This window comes from Sabethes cyaneus, chromosome 1 (genome assembly GCF_943734655.1).
Source record: "Sabethes cyaneus chromosome 1, idSabCyanKW18_F2, whole genome shotgun sequence".
NCBI classification, from domain to species: Eukaryota; Metazoa; Arthropoda; class Insecta; order Diptera; family Culicidae; genus Sabethes; species Sabethes cyaneus.
The window spans coordinates 42842651-42861695 of NC_071353.1; the positions used below are offsets into that span (position 1 = coordinate 42842651).

Sequence of the window (19045 nt, forward strand, 5' to 3'; positions counted from 1 at the left end):
CTTCTTTTAAAAAATAGTTTTATTCGAATAGATGCTTGTGCTATACTGCTTGAAAATCCTTAAGTTGAAGTCACTGTTCCAAGATGATACCTTTTTATCATAAATTTACCCGTCTCAACACTACGTAAAAAACCATAAAAAGTAATCTTAGATTGCTACAAAACGGTCTTAGAAGATAATTAACACTTTAAAAGGTTACCAGAAATCAGACGAAAAATATCGCGGGCGGATAACAATGTTGCTCATGCTGCTTATTGAACAATCATGTCCGAGCATTTTAAAAAAAATCTTTTTTGTTTTACTACTTGTAGGAAAGCGATATAACGACATTTCTTTGAGACATCTTGATACCGTTTTGACGAAAAAATTTCCGCTTGCAATTTGGAATGTTGCACTTCATTGTATTCATGAAAATACATACTAGAAATAATGTTCTAAGCATAAACATAAAAACTGTGAGAAAAAAAATAGACAAATCTTGCGTATCCAACGATTTTTTTAAAAAATTAACTAATTTTCCATACAAAATGCGCGAAATCTCAGAACTAGTGTAGATGTGTTAGTGCAAAGTGTATATGACAGCTCGCATTGTCATATACCTGGTATATATCAATTTACTTTGAACAACGTTTACGAAATTAGCGGGCATGTATTTGTGTAGGATGGCATGACCAATATTATTCTGCAAAAATTTCTGCTGGTCATGCAAGTTTTCCGGCTGCAGAATAACGACAATGCGTTGCGTGAGTTATTTTCATTTTATGTATGACGGAAATTGAAACAATTAGCCGACATTCTCTTCTTCGTCGCACGAAAAAACGTAGGAAATTTGGCTGCTAGTAATTGTTTAATGAAAAAAGCATTTAAATAAATCTCAACTCACTTTGATTGATCGCGTATGATAGTCAACAAACTAAAATATTGAAAAATAACTAATTTTTCGGTGTGTGTCATAAAAAACACTGATATTTTTAATAATTTGTGTTAGATAGGATGGGAATAGGCAATTACGACGAAGCAGCAACGTACCCTACTTCCCAACAAACATTTTTGTTGTGAAACAGCTTATTAAGCTATTGTTGCCCGGTAATTGGCTATACAATGGTTGAATAAGCTAAAAGCAAAGCAAAGCCTAGGTGCTACATTCCGTTATCGAAACTTGACTTTTTGTTTTTATACGACAGAGTTCGCAGCCAGCTGTTAGAGTGCAGGACAATTGCAGGGCCAGTTGCTACGATTCTATTGACTCTAACAGCCTCTCCCAGTTGAGATTCGAACATACGACAACTGGCTTATAAGACCTGCGTCATACCTCGAAGCCAACTGGGAGGCAATAAGTTGAATAAGCTACTATTCAAAAAAAATGTTTGTTGGGTTATCAAGCCACGAAAATCGAAAACCAGTGACATAAGGGAATCAGAACTGAAGGGATTGCCAACGGGGGGTCTCGTCTAGCATAACAGGAAGAGGCTCCGAAATGTTTGGACGGTTCTCCCATGACGGTAGGACAAAAGGAGGAGCTGATGACCGGAGGTTGCTGACGAAAAGGGGGAAGTAACACCCATATGACTGTAACAATTTATCTGCACAATAGACAAAATCAGAATACGAAACACTAAATTGCAATGCTCGCAGCTGTAGATTTGTCAAGTGTAATTAAGCACCGAATCAAAGTGACCTGTATAAAAAGTGTTAGATCATTAGTGCTAATTGTTGTTGGCCGACTCTGCTTGAGTTACAGGGTTACAGTTACATCACTCAAACAGCGTGGAGTTGATCTAAGAACACCATGTTTTTCCCATGGTAAACTTTAAGGGGCATGCTCCAGAGTGGGCTCAGCCAATAATTTGTGCATACTTGCTCCTGGTGGTGAAGCTATAAGCATTGTTTAGAAACAAGTTTTGTCTTGAAGTAAGATGAAAGAAATGACAGGTTTGTTGTATCCATGGAAGAAACACTGTTGCACCACAGACTAACAGACGTAACACTGAAGCCTCATTCCATCGCCAATAAAAACGATCATTTCAAATGTTCACTTAAGCCAAGACTTAAACAACAGTCGCTGCGCGAGAACGCCGGTCGCTTGCACTGGCGCTGTTGTCGGATAATATACAAGTAAATTTATAGCATTGCTAAATTTATAGCAAGCTGCTTTGCGTAGCGCGAAGACTGCATCAGGTGATGCTAATTTTTTTCCAAATTTTAGGGGTGTCATTGAAACGAAGTTTTGTTAGAAAATTTGTTCGAAGTGTTACGTCTGTTAGTCTGTGGTTGCACCTTCTACTTTTTTTATTAGGATAGCATGTAATACTAAACTAATAAATAAATAAAAAGCAGTGTTTAGAAAAGTACAATAACAAAACTATTCATTTCTTATGGGTGGGGTGTCCATTGTTAAAAGCGGTGCAAATAGGAAAAATGGCTTTGTTTTTCTTACTTTATAGGGTTTTATAGGGATTTTCATAAAGAAAACAGATGTGCTGGTGGCCGGGTAGACAAAAGAGGGGGAGTTGACTAATGGGGAGGAACGTGCAAAATAGGAACAAGCGTTGTATTTTTACATTATAAGCATTTCGGTTACAATAACCCCGATGTACAAGTGGCTGTGAGACAAAGGCTCCCGAGTAAGATCGGGCACTCAGCTAGTTATTTTTATATATATATATATATATATATATATATATATATATATATATATATATATATATATATATATATATATATATATATATTGTAACCGAAATGCTTATAATGTAAAAATACAACGCTTGTTCCTATTTTGCACGTTCCTCCCCATTAGTCAACTCCCCCTCTTTTGTCTACCCGGCCACCAGCACATCTGTTTTCTTTATGAAAATCCCTATAAAACCCTATAAAGTAAGAAAAACAAAGCCATTTTTCCTATTTGCACCGCTTTTAACAATGGACACCCCACCCATAAGAAATGAATAGTTTTGTTATTGTACTTTTCTAAACACTGCTTTTTATTTATTTATTAGTTTAGTATTACATGCTATCCTAATAAAAAAAGTAGAAGGTGCAACCACAGACTAACAGACGTAACACTTCGAACAAATTTTCTAACAAAACTTCGTTTCAATGACACCCCTAAAATTTGGAAAAAAATTAGCATCACCTGATGCAGTCTTCGCGCTACGCAAAGCAGCTTGCTATAAATTTAGCAATGCTATAAATTTACTTGTATATTATCCGACAACAGCGCCAGTGCAAGCGACCGGCGTTCTCGCGCAGCGACTGTTGTTTAAGTCTTGGCTTAAGTGAACATTTGAAATGATCGTTTTTATTGGCGATGGAATGAGGCTTCAGTGTTACGTCTGTTAGTCTGTGGTGCAACAGTGTTTCTTCCATGGATACAACAAACCTGTCATTTCTTTCATCTTACTTCAAGACAAAACTTGTTTCTAAACAATGCTTATAGCTTCACCACCAGGAGCAAGTATGCACAAATTATTGGCTGAGCCCACTCTGGAGCATGCCCCTTAAAGTTTACCATGGGAAAAACATGGTGTTCTTAGATCAACTCCACGCTGTTTGAGTGATGTAACTGTAACCCTGTAACTCAAGCAGAGTCGGCCAACAACAATTAGCACTAATGATCTAACACTTTTTATACAGGTCACTTTGATTCGGTGCTTAATTACACTTGACAAATCTACAGCTGCGAGCATTGCAATTTAGTGTTTCGTATTCTGATTTTGTCTATTGTGCAGATAAATTGTTACAGTCATATGGGTGTTACTTCCCCCTTTTCGTCAGCAACCTCCGGTCATCAGCTCCTCCTTTTGTCCTACCGTCATGGGAGAACCGTCCAAACATTTCGGAGCCTCTTCCTGTTATGCTAGACGAGACCCCCCGTTGGCAATCCCTTCAGTTCTGATTCCCTTATGTCACTGGTTTTCGATTTTCGTGGCTTGATAACCCAACAAACATTTTTTTTGAATAGTAGCTTATTCAACTTATTGCCTCCCAGTTGGCTTCGAGGTATGACGCAGGTCTTATAAGCCAGTTGTCGTATGTTCGAATCTCAACTGGGAGAGGCTGTTAGAGTCAATAGAATCGTAGCAACTGGCCCTGCAATTGTCCTGCACTCTAACAGCTGGCTGCGAACTCTGTCGTATAAAAACAAAAAGTCAAGTTTCGATAACGGAATGTAGCACCTAGGCTTTGCTTTGCTTTTAGCTTATTCAACCATTGTATAGCCAATTACCGGGCAACAATAGCTTAATAAGCTGTTTCACAACAAAAATGTTTGTTGGGAAGTAGGGTACGTTGCTGCTTCGTCGTAATTGCCTATTCCCATCCTATCTAACACAAATTATTAAAAATATCAGTGTTTTTTATGACACACACCGAAAAATTAGTTATTTTTCAATATTTTAGTTTGTTGACTATCATACGCGATCAATCAAAGTGAGTTGAGATTTATTTAAATGCTTTTTTCATTAAACAATTACTAGCAGCCAAATTTCCTACGTTTTTTCGTGCGACGAAGAAGAGAATGTCGGCTAATTGTTTCAATTTCCGTCATACATAAAATGAAAATAACTCACGCAACGCATTGTCGTTATTCTGCAGCCGGAAAACTTGCATGACCAGCAGAAATTTTTGCAGAATAATATTGGTCATGCCATCCTACACAAATACATGCCCGCTAATTTCGTAAACGTTGTTCAAAGTAAATTGATATATACCAGGTATATGACAATGCGAGCTGTCATATACACTTTGCACTAACACATCTACACTAGTTCTGAGATTTCGAGCATTTTGTATGGAAAATTAGTTAATTTTTTAAAAAAATCGTTGGATACGCAAGATTTGTCTATTTTTTTTCTCACAGTTTTTATGTTTATGCTTAGAACATTATTTCTAGTATGTATTTTCATGAATACAATGAAATTGCAAGCGGAAATTTTTTCGTCAAAACGGTATCAAGATGTCTCAAAGAAATGTCGTTATATCGCTTTCCTACAAGTAGTAAAACAAAAAAGATTTTTTTTAAAATGCTCGGACATGATTGTTCAATAAGCAGCATGAGCAACATTGTTATCCGCCCGCGATATTTTTCGTCTGATTTCTGGTAACCTTTTAAAGTGTTAATTATCTTCTAAGACCGTTTTGTAGCAATCTAAGATTACTTTTTATGGTTTTTTACGTAGTGTTGAGACGGGTAAATTTATGATAAAAAGGTATCATCTTGGAACAGTGACTTCAACTTAAGGATTTTCAAGCAGTATAGCACAAGCATCTATTCGAATAAAACTATTTTTTAAAAGAAGACATCAAAGGCAGATATTCAAGAGCATCATGCAAGCAAAATGTTAGATGGAACGTGTTTTAATTTAAGCAACCCTATACCGTATTGATCGTGAAGTATTAGAAACATTAATTCATTTTTCAATTGCACATCGAAATAGTTAGTCACCCATGTTCTCAAATTTTTTACGCATAATAAAGAAGGCTACAAGTGCAAATGACTTTAAAATATATTCCTTACATTTCATTGTAAATGTTCAAATATTTCTCTGTAATAATATAGCTGCATTCATTAATTACAATTAATTTAGTTTTAATTTTCATGCAAGCTCCACCATATTCCAGAACTATTTCTTCTTCTTTCAACACACACTAATCTAATTTAGTTTTAATTTTCATGCAAGCTCCACCATATTCCAGAACTATTTCTTCTTCTTTCAACACACACTAATCCAACCCTCGATGGTCACATACCTGGTATATATCAATTTACTTTGAACGTTGTTGTGATTTTTAGTTCGGACGATGAAAAATGTTGATGGACGGATTTTAAAACGGTACGACGAATTTGGAGGTTGCTGACGAAAAGGGGGAAGTAACACCCATATGACTGTAACAATTTATCTGCACAATAGACAAAATCAGAATACGAAACACTAAATTGCAATGCTCGCAGCTGTAGATTTGTCAAGTGTAATTAAGCACCGAATCAAAGTGACCTGTATAAAAAGTGTTAGATCATTAGTGCTAATTGTTGTTGGCCGACTCTGCTTGAGTTACAGGGTTACAGTTACATCACTCAAACAGCGTGGAGTTGATCTAAGAACACCATGTTTTTCCCATGGTAAACTTTAAGGGGCATGCTCCAGAGTGGGCTCAGCCAATAATTTGTGCATACTTGCTCCTGGTGGTGAAGCTATAAGCATTGTTTAGAAACAAGTTTTGTCTTGAAGTAAGATGAAAGAAATGACAGGTTTGTTGTATCCATGGAAGAAACACTGTTGCACCACAGACTAACAGACGTAACACTGAAGCCTCATTCCATCGCCAATAAAAACGATCATTTCAAATGTTCACTTAAGCCAAGACTTAAACAACAGTCGCTGCGCGAGAACGCCGGTCGCTTGCACTGGCGCTGTTGTCGGATAATATACAAGTAAATTTATAGCATTGCTAAATTTATAGCAAGCTGCTTTGCGTAGCGCGAAGACTGCATCAGGTGATGCTAATTTTTTTCCAAATTTTAGGGGTGTCATTGAAACGAAGTTTTGTTAGAAAATTTGTTCGAAGTGTTACGTCTGTTAGTCTGTGGTTGCACCTTCTACTTTTTTTATTAGGATAGCATGTAATACTAAACTAATAAATAAATAAAAAGCAGTGTTTAGAAAAGTACAATAACAAAACTATTCATTTCTTATGGGTGGGGTGCCCATTGTTAAAAGCGGTGCAAATAGGAAAAATGGCTTTGTTTTTCTTACTTTATAGGGTTTTATAGGGATTTTCATAAAGAAAACAGATGTGCTGGTGGCCGGGTAGACAAAAGAGGGGGAGTTGACTAATGGGGAGGAACGTGCAAAATAGGAACAAGCGTTGTATTTTTACATTATAAGCATTTCGGTTACAATAACCCCGATGTACAAGTGGCTGTGAGACAAAGGCTCCCGAGTAAGATCGGGCACTCAGCTAGTTATATCTTATATATAAAAATGGAAGTGAAAAAGTTCGACCGCGCATCACTTGAGAACGGAGCGTCCGATTTGAGCCGTCTTTTCTTTATTGTGTTCGTTTCCACCACCGCTATGTTTTTACGGCGAGAAAAGTTGAAAAATTTACTCGGAAGATAGGAAAACTCGAAAATTTAGTTTTCCATATAAAACCCGCAACGCATTGTATGCGCCATGTCGTTGGCTGCTATGATCATCGTACGATTTTTTGCAGCACCGTTGTCGTATTCAAACAAACACGTGGTTACCTTCATTGGAATCGCCACATCTAACAATGCTATTAAACATTTTGGGGGTTTACAATTTCAGAAAATAACCAATCAATATCCAACTTATTAATCAACCTAAACTCAAGCCTAAAGCGTCAGCAATAAAATTCGTTAATTTCATTCATTCGTTCATTCATTTATCAAATTTATAAAACAAACACGAATCATTTTGATTCATTTTTACATCGGATGCGTAGCCAGAAGATCCAGTGCAGGTTAACAAAAGGTTTAAGCACTAAATTCACTAAATTGCCACTTCCCAAACGTCAAATGAAGAATACATTTTGCATATGTTAACGGATTATGAGCATATTCGGTTTAACTGAATATCAAGCTAATAAATCAACAAAATACTTTTAAAAAATACTGAACGAAGCAACTATTATACATCGTATTTAAGGGATCAGTCCCGGCGTAGTGGTTAGCATTCACGCCTTTTACGCCGAGGACCCGGGTTCAAATCCCAACCCCGCAGAAGTCACGAATGACCCAAGCTGGTTAAAGTGACTATAATCAAAACAAAAAACAATCGTATTTAACTTTCAGTCGATTTCATTTCGTATTAGACTCTTTAGAAGTGTAAAAAGGTTTAGAAAATGACGCTTTTATGTTAAATTGTTTTAGTGCGTGAACTACCAAAGGAACAATACAGCGATCAATTGATTTTGTGGAATAATAAAATTTAGTTTGTTTTGAGAATTGAGAATAACAGTTATCGAGATTCAGCAATGCAATTCCTTTGGGTAATTCTTATCAATAGATTTATGAATCAAAAAAAAAAATTAAAATCTGATGACTATTGATATTGAATACATATCAGAATATAAAATTGGCCCTTAAATTATCGAGAAATTCCAAAGTTGCAGCAGACGATATTAGCCGTCGTACCAAATTTTACAATTTTACAATATATTAACATCCAGTATTACTATTTTTAACCAGCAGAGTTTATAAAACAAGACTCAATGCAACTACCACAAACACGACTATTGATATTGCGGGGATTGGCAAACCAACTTTTACACCGATATGCATTTCTTACTAATGACTTAATACAGTTGTTAAATTTAGACATTCTCTGAAATCCCAGCGTTTAATAAACCAAACGCAGAACTCCTTAGACAACGGCAAAACTTGACTTATACCTAGAAAATATCCTTTTTTCTAAAACGCAGCAGGAGTTCATCTGAAGTTTACATATCGTATATTTAGCCCAATTTGTGGCAGTACGAAGTTTGCCGGGTCTTCTAGTATATATATATATATATATAATATATATATATATATATATATATATATATATATATTATATATATATATATATATATATATATATATATATATATATATATATATATATATGTAATGTACCCAGAGTCCAACTCTTGACCACATTTTCATCAACATTTTTGATCAGATTTCGAACCAGATTTTGGATCAAATTTTGGAACTGGGTCGGGTTATAAAATTCGGATTTTGGACCACATTTTTGATCAGGACCTAGCAGGTCATCGTAGATCACATGTTTCATCAACTTTTGTTACAGATTTTGGAACAGATTGGGACTAAGTGGATTCTGGAGCAGATTGTGAAACACATTTTTATCGGATTTTTGACCAGATTCTGGACCTGGACCGTATTTCGGACCTAGACTGGATTGTGGACATTTTTTATCAAATTTTGTAACAAATGTTGGAACAGATTTGAACTAGATTTTGGACCAGACTTTAGATTACATTTTCAATTAGATTTTGGCCAGATTCTGGACCTGAAGCAGATGTTGAACCTCCATCAGATTCAGGACAATATTTTGGACCACAATTTTGATCAGTTTTTTCGATCAGATGAGGGACCATTTGGGATTTTGAGCCTCATTCTGCACCAAGACCAGATTTAGGGCCTGGAAAAGATGCTGGATATTTTCTATTAGAATATAAACCAGATTTTCGACATTTTTGATCAGATCTTAGACCTGGAGCAGATTTCAGGCAACATTTTTAATCAGATTTCAAAGCAGCAACCAGATTTTGTATCAAATTTTGAACTAGATTCTGGACCTGAACCATAATTTGGACCTGGACCCAATTTGACGTCCCCTCGTTTCTTAAACCACTCTTCCTTCGAATTTTATTACAGATTGCAAGGAAAATTGTACCATCCAAGGTGCGCAATCGCTCATAAAAGTGATATTTACAATAAATCCACAGACTAACAGACGTAACACTGAAGCCTCATTCCATCGCCAATAAAAACGATCATTTCAAATGTTCACTTAAGCCAAGACTCAAACAACAGTCGCTGCGCGAGAACGCCGGTCGCTTGCACTGGTGCTGTTGTCGGATAATATACAAGTAAATTTATAGCATTGCTAAATTTATAGCAAGCTGCTTTGCGTAGCGCGAAGACTGCACCAGGTGATGCTAATGTTTTTCCAAATTTTAGGGGTGTCATTGAAACGAAGTTTTGTTAGAAAATTTGTTCGAAATGTTACGTCTGTTAGACTGTGATAACTCGTTTCGGTATCTTCGTTACTCTTTTTCGTTATTTATATTCAAAGCAATAAGTGCGCCAAAAATACCGAAACGATCTAAGCTAAAATAGAACTTTTATGAGCGATTGCGCACTTATTGATTGGACAATTTTCCTTGCCATTAGCAATATTATTTTTTTGAATTAGACTGGTCATGCATGATTCGTACAGCTCCTTAACCCTAGAGCGGTCGCGCTAGTGTACTGAGTACACGCGTTTTCGAAAAACGCGAAAAAATCATCGAAATTTTAATCAAATCACACCAGGTTTTGGTTGTATTCGAAGATCTACTCTTCCTCTTTCTAATGATGCCAAAATATAGAAAAAAGAAATAAAAAAAGTGGTCGAAAGATGCTTGTAAAAATGGTGTGTCCGCGCGCGTGTACTCAGTACACCAGCGCGACCACTAACGTAACTTTTTTGAAATGAAAAAAGTTACGCAAGCGGTCGCGTCGTGTACTGAGTACACGGCGGGCAATAACTCAAGTTTGTGAATAGATAGAAGGTTGCGACTTTCGACAAAGTTGCTTATCTAGTTAAGACACATCCCGTGATAGACAACAAAATTCGGAACTGATTCGCTAGATGGCGCTAATAATGAAGCAATTAAATTCATTTAAGAATATTTTAAAACCGTAATGAGCTAAAAGGTTACTATTTACTACAAAGTTGTTTGTAAAGCCAAGACGCATTTGGTAACGAACTCTGAAGTTTGGAACTAGTCCGCTAGATGGAGTATACGGTGAAATTTAATTCATTTGGCGATATTTCCGAACCATGACGAGATAGAAGGTTGATGTTTTCGACAAAGTTGTTTATCATGTCAATATGCTTCCGATGAAGGTAAATTAAATTCGGAATGAAGTAGTAGTAGGTGGAGATGATGAGAAAATCAAATTATTTTCGGAATATTGCGGAACCATGATGGCATAGAACACTGCTGTTCGCTACAAAGTGGTTTCTGTAGTCAAAACACGTTAGATAACGTATCGTTGTCCTTTTCATCATCGATTGCGTTGTCAATTCCAGTCAATCAACAGCTATTTTTATGGTTTCCTGAAAGAAGCAATTGATACGTATTGCTTCAACTTTTATCAAAAGACAAGATGAAGAGCACAGACTGATCAAAATGCTTTTGACGAAGCAATTTCGTCGTCTACATCGTCTATATAGAAATATCACCAGAACAAGATTCCTGGAAACCCGTGCTGCGTTTCCATCACATTCTTAAAAAAATATTTTAGAGTGTTTGAGTCCCTATTCTTCCCAGGGTCGCTAATAGGTTTATTCGAAAACCTGGCAAACACGAATAAATGTCAAAATCTGGCGATCAATTTGACCGATGGGGAGGACTTTTTCGGGAAACGTCTTGCCAGTTTTGATCAACGCCGGTACAAAATGTTGTCTGAAATTAGGAGCGATGACTCCTTTGCAGAACGGAGAAACAAAAATCTGGCAAAAATCTGGGACATTACCAAATATCTGGAAGATTTAGAACTTTGTCTGGCATGCAATAAAAAATCTGGTAAAATCTAGATTTATCAGCAAAGCAAAACCATGCATGGATATAAACGTCCTTCAGAACTTGACCCTTCTTTATCGATAGATATCGCTGCCGGTTATTAGAGTACAAGAAAATCACTGGGCTAGTGCAAAGATCCTATTAACTCTGAAGCGGCACCGCCCAGTCGAGACTCGAACATACGACGAGTGGCTTGTTGGGCCAGCAACGTATCCCGGAGTTAACTTGGCAGACAGGCATAATGGCAACGTTGATGCTTGCAATTATTAACGTGTGCGTGATGATAAAACCAAAGCTATTTGTTTTGCTAACGCGACAACACGACTGAAGTGCACTCTCTTGATACTCATTTGCAAAACAGCTTGCTTTTTTCATTGGGCTCGAATTCTTTACTCTTTCCTTGTATTACGTGTGTGTTATTTCCTGTATGATATAAGTGACCGTAATAAGAATATTATAGAATTGTTAGGAATCTAATGTACATTTTTCATTCTCATTATCATAGCAGGAAATAAAACAAACAAATGCTCGTTTTGTATTGTTTTATGGTAAGTGTCAACATAATTCTAACATTCTAATGTTTAAAGCATTACCTCAACATACCATAGCAAGCTTCCCTAATAACATACTCATTATAAAACTGTACAACTAATTGTTATACAACTAATGTGAGTCATTAATAAATTGATTTAAATAAAAGTATCGTAAGTGTGCTACTTGGGTAAGTTGAATAAGTATCATGTATCCCTAGGTGATATGTGCATTATTCAGTTTGTCAACATTGTCGATGATTCACAAACTCTGTTTTGGGAAAATCGTCAAAAGAATACTATTTACAAACATTTTGGTGTTCTTTTCCAGACCAGATAAGCCATTTTACCGTTTATTCGACATAAGCTGAGATATCGCAAAAAGAAATATGATTTTACCAACTGCGACATCTAGCGAGACAGTTCTGAATTTGACCGATCATTTTCAAATTCGTCTTGTCTAGACACACAACTTTGTCAAAAACCGCCACTTTCTATCGTATCATGGTCATGAGATATCATCATAAGATTATAATTTGACCACGCGCGCCACCTACTGAGACAGTTTCAAACTTTGTTATGAATTTCCAAATGTGTCTTGTTCGAACAAATAACTTTGTAGAACACAATAACAGTCTATCTCGTCACGACTCTGAGATATTCCAAAAAAAACTCAATATGCTCGTTATAAGCGCCATCTACCGTATCAGTTCCGAATTTTGTTATCCGCAGTCAGATTGATCTCGTCCAGATAAACAACTTTGCCAAAGACAGCAATCGTCTATCTCTTCTCAGTCCCGAGATATTAGAGATTCTAGTATCGAGATTCTAGAATCATTTGTTTTGGTCGCCATTTGCGCCATCTAGCGGATCAGTTTTCAAACTTTATTGTTCGTTTCCAGATGCGTCTTAAATTGATAAACAACTTTGTCGAAAACCGCAACCTTCTATTTCATGTCAGTCCTGAGATATAGGCAGTATTATTCGCCGTGTACTCAGTACACGACGCGACCGCTTATGTAACTTTTTTTAACGCGACCGCTCTAAGGTTAAGGAACAGGTTTGGCAGAATGTCATTCACTATGTGTAATCGACACGAAAAGATAAAAATACTAGGAGCACAAAATGAATGCATAAAGTTCTTTGTAAAAATTACTTTATCCTTTGTTTTTGCAAAACACAAAGAACTACCGGGTTATTTTCGATATTCATTCAGATTTTCGGTGAAACAAACTGAATTTTGCATAAATCTGTCTCCCGTACCTTCGTACATCGCTCTGCTGTTTGACATACGCGATCGCTTGCTTGCTTGTAAGCAAATCTCGCGTAACTTTTTAAAAGGACCTAAGTAACAGTGACTCTCTTTGGTCTCCCTCTCTTCCGACTATTACGGCGATATAAATAAATGCATTTTAACAAAAGTATTCTCGACGATTAGCTAGCTAATGACACCAGAAACTGATTTATGCAAGACTGATGTTTTAAAGTGCATTTGCAACGCCGTGGGAACCGAAAGAGAAGAGGCACAAAGAGAATCTCTCAATGTTACTTATAGGTCCTTTTGAAAAGTTACGCTGGAAATGGTCGGCCGTGTCACGTCAGTTCGTCAGTGCAGGGGCATATTGCAAAAATCTATATGTGGGACCCATAGAAACTACGAAAAGTTTTCTCAGTGTACTCTAAACAGTTGGCTGCGAAATTTTGAGCCTTGCGACTGCGAGAACAAATTTTATTCTGGGGTATTTAAACCCCCTCCACCTGTCTAGCTACGACCATGGTATGAGATTTCACTTCGCTTGAAATTTTCAACAAGGCTTGTTATAGAACTGTATACGAAGCGAAATTGGCAAGCTAATGAAGTAACCTAACTTTGGCGGATGTGTTAATCACTAATTACGTTAGAAAAATACCTACGTCTGACATAGTAGAACATGAATTTCATTTATTGAACCATATCTTGCAACCTGTCATTTTTTTTCAGGTTAGACGTTGTTACGTTTGTTTGAGTTCTTTCTGAATCCAAAACTCAAATTTCAATCCCAACGAAGAAAGAAGACTTTCTTGTCACTTACTCAAAAACTTACTTCTCTAGAAACACTTCGAATGTTGCCGCAACTCTTCCTATTCCCTATGAAGCAATACGTAAAGCGCTAGCAAACCAAGAATACCGTATTTTAAATTAGGATACTCATTCATATAAATCGTAATCATGCCAACATATGGTAGGAAGCCCCTAGCGCGACCAACAATGTCTTTCTTGGTTAACCACAGCTGACCGGGAGCGTACAAACCCCGGTCATCTACAGAATTGTTATCTCCTTTGGTTAAAAATTTAACTGTTCCATTGTTTTTTTCATGCAGCTTAATCACCCTGTGCACGATAGGAATGTCACGGCCCTCTATTTTAAATACGACTATCTCCCCGACACGAACTGGTTCCTCCTGGTTAGTAAGAAATAGCAAATCTCCGCTAAAACATAATCAAATCGGCATCAACAAAAAGCCTTCGAATAAAATAACACCACTTACCGATGAAAAGCTGGTTCCATGCTGCCACTAAGTACGACTACTATGGGCGACTCACTACCCGTCACCACCATCAGACCCTTCCAGATCATCAAAGCGGAGGAAACGATCATTCCGAAGCTAAGTACTTGGAAGAAAAACTATCGTATTTGCGCCGGGAGTAATCCGGTCCCCGAGAAGAAAATCGAAATGGTAGCGCTATTCAACATATTAATATTTACTGTTCCTACCTGTCTTTTATCCATTCTTTGCACATCACTCAACAATCCATCCACGCCCAGAGATTCGAGAACACCCATTTTTGAAGATATTGGCCTTTACCGCTAATCACGAAATCGATTCTTTATCCAAAGCAACGTAAACGATGGCGTGTCTCCTTTTTACAGAAAACGCGAGCAACAAATTCGATCGGCATCGGTTTGACAACTTCATACGTGTCTTTTGCGCTCAATGAGTATGAACATTAAGGTGAAAACAATAAAGATTCTTATTTATTATTTACACTCAAAAAAATCGACAGGTTCCATCTCAAGGTCTAATACACGCAGAAAAATCTAGAAAGAATTAACAAAAGAGAGAATGTCGCAAATGTAAACAAAATAAGTGAGAGTTATTTTTTGCTGGACCAGCATAGGAAAATCAACCCTCACTCGGTTTGTTTACGCTTGCGACATTCGCCCTTTTGTTAATTCTATTTTCAAATGATGATACATTCCAAGTAGCTGGCAGGCAGCCATGTTTTTGATGCCACCATATTAGCGTTAGCGTAAACGAGATATCATATATTCGCCACTCTTCACACAAGTTAGCTCTTCAGCTGTCAGTGGGGACCACTAGAAATAAAGCATTGCACGCAGATGTCAGTGCGTTTTTTTCCTCCCAGGTTTGACAGTGTTGTGGGGTTTGTTTTGATTACTTATTCATAAGACCCAGAAGCAAAAAACTGCAAAAAGGGCAAAAATATATGTTGTACAGAACTGTTATCATTTTCCTGCTTCGGAAAAGTCGGATATTTCCGGTTTTCGCAAACAAGTGGGACCAATTACAAGTAATAAACCCACTAGCAATAAAATTAGGTTACAAAGGGAATCAAAACAAAACACACAAAAACGTCAAACCAGAGTTGAGGTTAGGCACCGTGCAAAGGTTTATACTCAGAGGTGAGAGATACGCGGAAGCAGCCATCTTGGGAGACAATCGAGCAGCGAGAATTGTCAAAAGGGAGCCAATCGAACACGCATACTGTTTGCTTAAATATTTGATTAACAAGTATTGAAATAGTTATCAAAATCTACTTAAGCTATTGTCACGCACCTTGAATATTATATTCGGAGACAGTGTGTATAAAGCTTTGCAATGCATTTACACCTTTTACACTGATTAAGTTGAAAGCTAGGGGTTTCGAGTAAGGCGTATAGGTGCGTAGTAATCAGTGATTACTTTTGTAATCATTTACGAATTAATTAGGTAATCAATGGCAATCAGTAGAGTAATCAATGATAATCTTAAGTAATCATTGGTAATCATGATTAATTTATAGTAAACACAAGAGCTTGATTACTGATAATCAGAGGTAATCAGTAAAGCAATCAAAAGTAATTTTTAGAATAACTTTGTTTGCCGAACAACAGCTCCCGAATATAGTTACTATATATAAAGTTCGGCGGATACAAAAATCGGGAGCCAAATAAACGTCAAAAGCGGAACCAAACGTTTTTCAAAATTCGAATTGTGGGACTAGTGTTAATAAACACATTTTATTTTCATAGAACTAGTCATTTTCAACACCCACTAGCGATTATTTTTCCGAAAAAACCTGCACATTTCTCCATAATTTCAAATTTAATTTCAAAAATCAGAGTTGCCAATTCGCCTGGTTTTCTATCCGCCGAACTATATATATATAATTCTAAACTCGAAAATTCCATACAATTTTGACATTCAAGTTGTCACATAGCCCAATAAGCGAACGCCCAATTAACGAACTGCCCAATTAACGAACCACCAATTAACGAAACTTTGCTGTATATATATATATATATATATATATATATATATATATATATATATATATATATATATATATATATATATATATATATATATATATATATATATATATATACGTGCTACCACAAACAAACAGACATAACACTCGTTTTCCATTCTTCGTACCGATTAAACCTTCATTTCAAATTTGGGCTTACTTGGGAATGTCTCCGTTTAGGTCCCAGTAAACCGTTTGGTTTGTATATCTCGATTGCAACTGAGATATACGAAATCATATCTGAACGAAAAAGTTATATTTCACGCCATATAAGAACATATATGTACCAAAGTGGAGGCGATATTCGTGCGAAAATTTCGACAATTATTTGTAATTCTATTTTGCGTAGTTTTTATAACACGCAACTAAATACTCCTGAATATATGATTAAGATATAATCAAATATTGCAATCGTCTATACTGCTTTATAATTCACAGTCATGAATTGTATATGAAGACACGCACGACTACAAAACAACTTATTGTTCACTTCGATTTGACATACTCTAACCATTATACAATTCCAATGTGAAATTGACATGAAAACGATTTAATGTGAACTTTCTATTACGATTTTGTGTTATCTGGGGTCAAAGTGGCGCTTTTTGACGAAAGAAGGGGAATTCGCCATAAAAAATACTTGCTGCTTTGAGGAATACTCCCCAGGTAACCAATAAGCATTAAAATAAGCAGTAAATCAGTCGTTTATTAGCATCCCTGGCGTTTTATACTGCAGGTTGTTGTTTATCAGCTTTTTGACTGCATAATTGTTGTAAATTGGCATGCACAATTCTATTTAAGTTCTTCTTGTTGGTAACTAGCTGCAAATAAGCATTGTCAGCACTATAAGAGGGCTAGCAGTAAAGTAGCCGCATATTTTGCCAAAATAGCATTTAGGTAGCATTTAAGAGTAGAATCATTATATATAGAATGCCAGTGTCGCTGTTTTTCTACAGGACTCATTGTGGTAAACATGATGCTAACAATCTGTATCAAGTCTGTGGATCGGGAACTTCATTGTCAAAGTTGCTCATTGTTATTTATCTGTTCTTTATCTGTGCGCTGGTTGGTGCTGTTATTAGTGCGCTCATCGGTGTGTTTTCATGCCAGTGAAATGTTTTTAAACGTTCTTTTTCTTTTCGTCCGGATAAATTGAATCCCACAACTGTGCCTCTTGCACCGATTTTTTCAGAAATCGGAAGCAAGCGAAGTTTCCAATTACATTACTTGGCAGCCATATTTGAAATTTTAAACTGGTTGTCAAAGTTTGACAATGAGATTCCCCTTTTGATGAATCTCAGGCACACACACATATGCATATATAATGTAAATACATTATCTGAACATGTGTGATGTTTACCACGCGCACTGCAGCGACACTGGCATTCTATATATATTGATTATACTCATTTAAGGCAACTTAAATGCTTATTGGCTTGCTTTTAAATTGCATTGGAAATGCCTATTGGTTACTTGGGTCCTGTTGCTATTTGATATTTGGGAATGTTTGTCATAGATGGTGCTAGTGTTCAGGCTAAATGTGAGGTACGATAATTTTTGTTGATTTTTCTTCCAGAAGTTATGTCTGTTTGACTGTGGTGCTAGACAAGCATAAAATATTCTTATAACTTACATACAGCCAAGCAGATTCTTTCTGCGACGATTTCAAGCTATCAAAAAAGTGAGCAGCGCATTTTGTTACCAAAAAAAACAGGCAATATTGTGAATTCAGAGAAAAATTAGCATTCTGCGCTCATTTTGACAACCGCCACTGACAATCGAAAATGACAGTTCTCATAAAACACTAATGCAAATTCACTCCAACAAACATCACGTAAACATTAAGCGTACACTCGCAATTATTTTTGGTCAAAACCTGAAAAAATACATTTGGTCGCCATTTCAACGATACAGAAACATATTTTTTAAAATAATAGTAATGTAAATACGAATTATTGACATGGAAAAGGTTAGAAACAGCATCTCGTTAGTATTAAAAACGGAATTGTAGCGAGCTGCACAGCTAAACAGAGTATCTATCTGAATCATTAAACAACTACTAAGCTCGCAGTGAACTACACTATCCCCAGATAACACAAAATCGTAATAGAAAGTTCACATTAAATCGTTTTCATGTCAATTTCACATTGGAATTGTATAATGATTAGAGTATGTCAAATCTAAGTGAACAATAAGTTGTTTTGCAGTCGTGCGTGCCTTCATATACAATTCATGACTGTGAATTATAAAGCAGGATAGGCGATTGCAATATTTGATTATATCTTAATCATATATTCAGGAGTATTTAGTTGCGTGTTATAAAAACTACGCAAAATAGAATTACAAATAATTGACAAAGCTTTCGCACGTATATCGCCTCCACTTTGGTACATATATGTTCTTATATGGCGTGAAATATAACTTTTTCGTTCAGATATGATTTCGTATATCTCAGTTGCAATCGAGATATACAAACCAAATGGTTTACTGGGTCTCTATTGGGGTTGGTAACGGTCAGCTTCGTCACTGACGCTAAACGAAAACCGAAAATAAATAGTCATTCTGCAAAATAGTCAATCCCATGCGTTTTTCGTCACTGATGCCATTTTGAAATCCAGAT

At 36.4% G+C, this 19045-nt stretch overlaps 1 protein-coding gene across 1 annotated transcript; it reads right to left on the bottom strand.

Annotated features, from left to right (window-relative positions):
* Positions 1-13769: 13769 nt before the first annotated feature.
* LOC128743084 (signal peptidase complex catalytic subunit SEC11A) lies at positions 13770-14804 on the bottom strand. Its single transcript, XM_053839607.1, has 3 exons — positions 14609-14804; positions 14382-14518; positions 13770-14322 (listed from the first exon to the last, which is right to left on the bottom strand). The coding sequence occupies exons 1-3, from the start codon at positions 14675-14677 to the stop codon at positions 13974-13976; spliced, it is 555 nt and encodes a 184-aa protein (XP_053695582.1). The 5' UTR covers positions 14678-14804; the 3' UTR covers positions 13770-13973.
* Between the last annotated feature and the right edge of the window lie 4241 nt (positions 14805-19045).

Coding starts and splice junctions, on each gene's coding strand:
- LOC128743084 (XM_053839607.1), bottom strand. CDS start 14,677: ATGGGTGTTCTCGAATCTCTGGGCGTGGATGGATTGTTGAGTGATGTG. Junction 14,519..14,608: donor AAAGAATGGATAAAAGACAG/GTAGGAACAGTA, acceptor CAAATACGATAG/TTTTTCTTCCAAGTACTTAG. Junction 14,323..14,381: donor ATGGAACCAGCTTTTCATCG/GTAAGTGGTGTT, acceptor ATTATGTTTTAG/CGGAGATTTGCTATTTCTTA.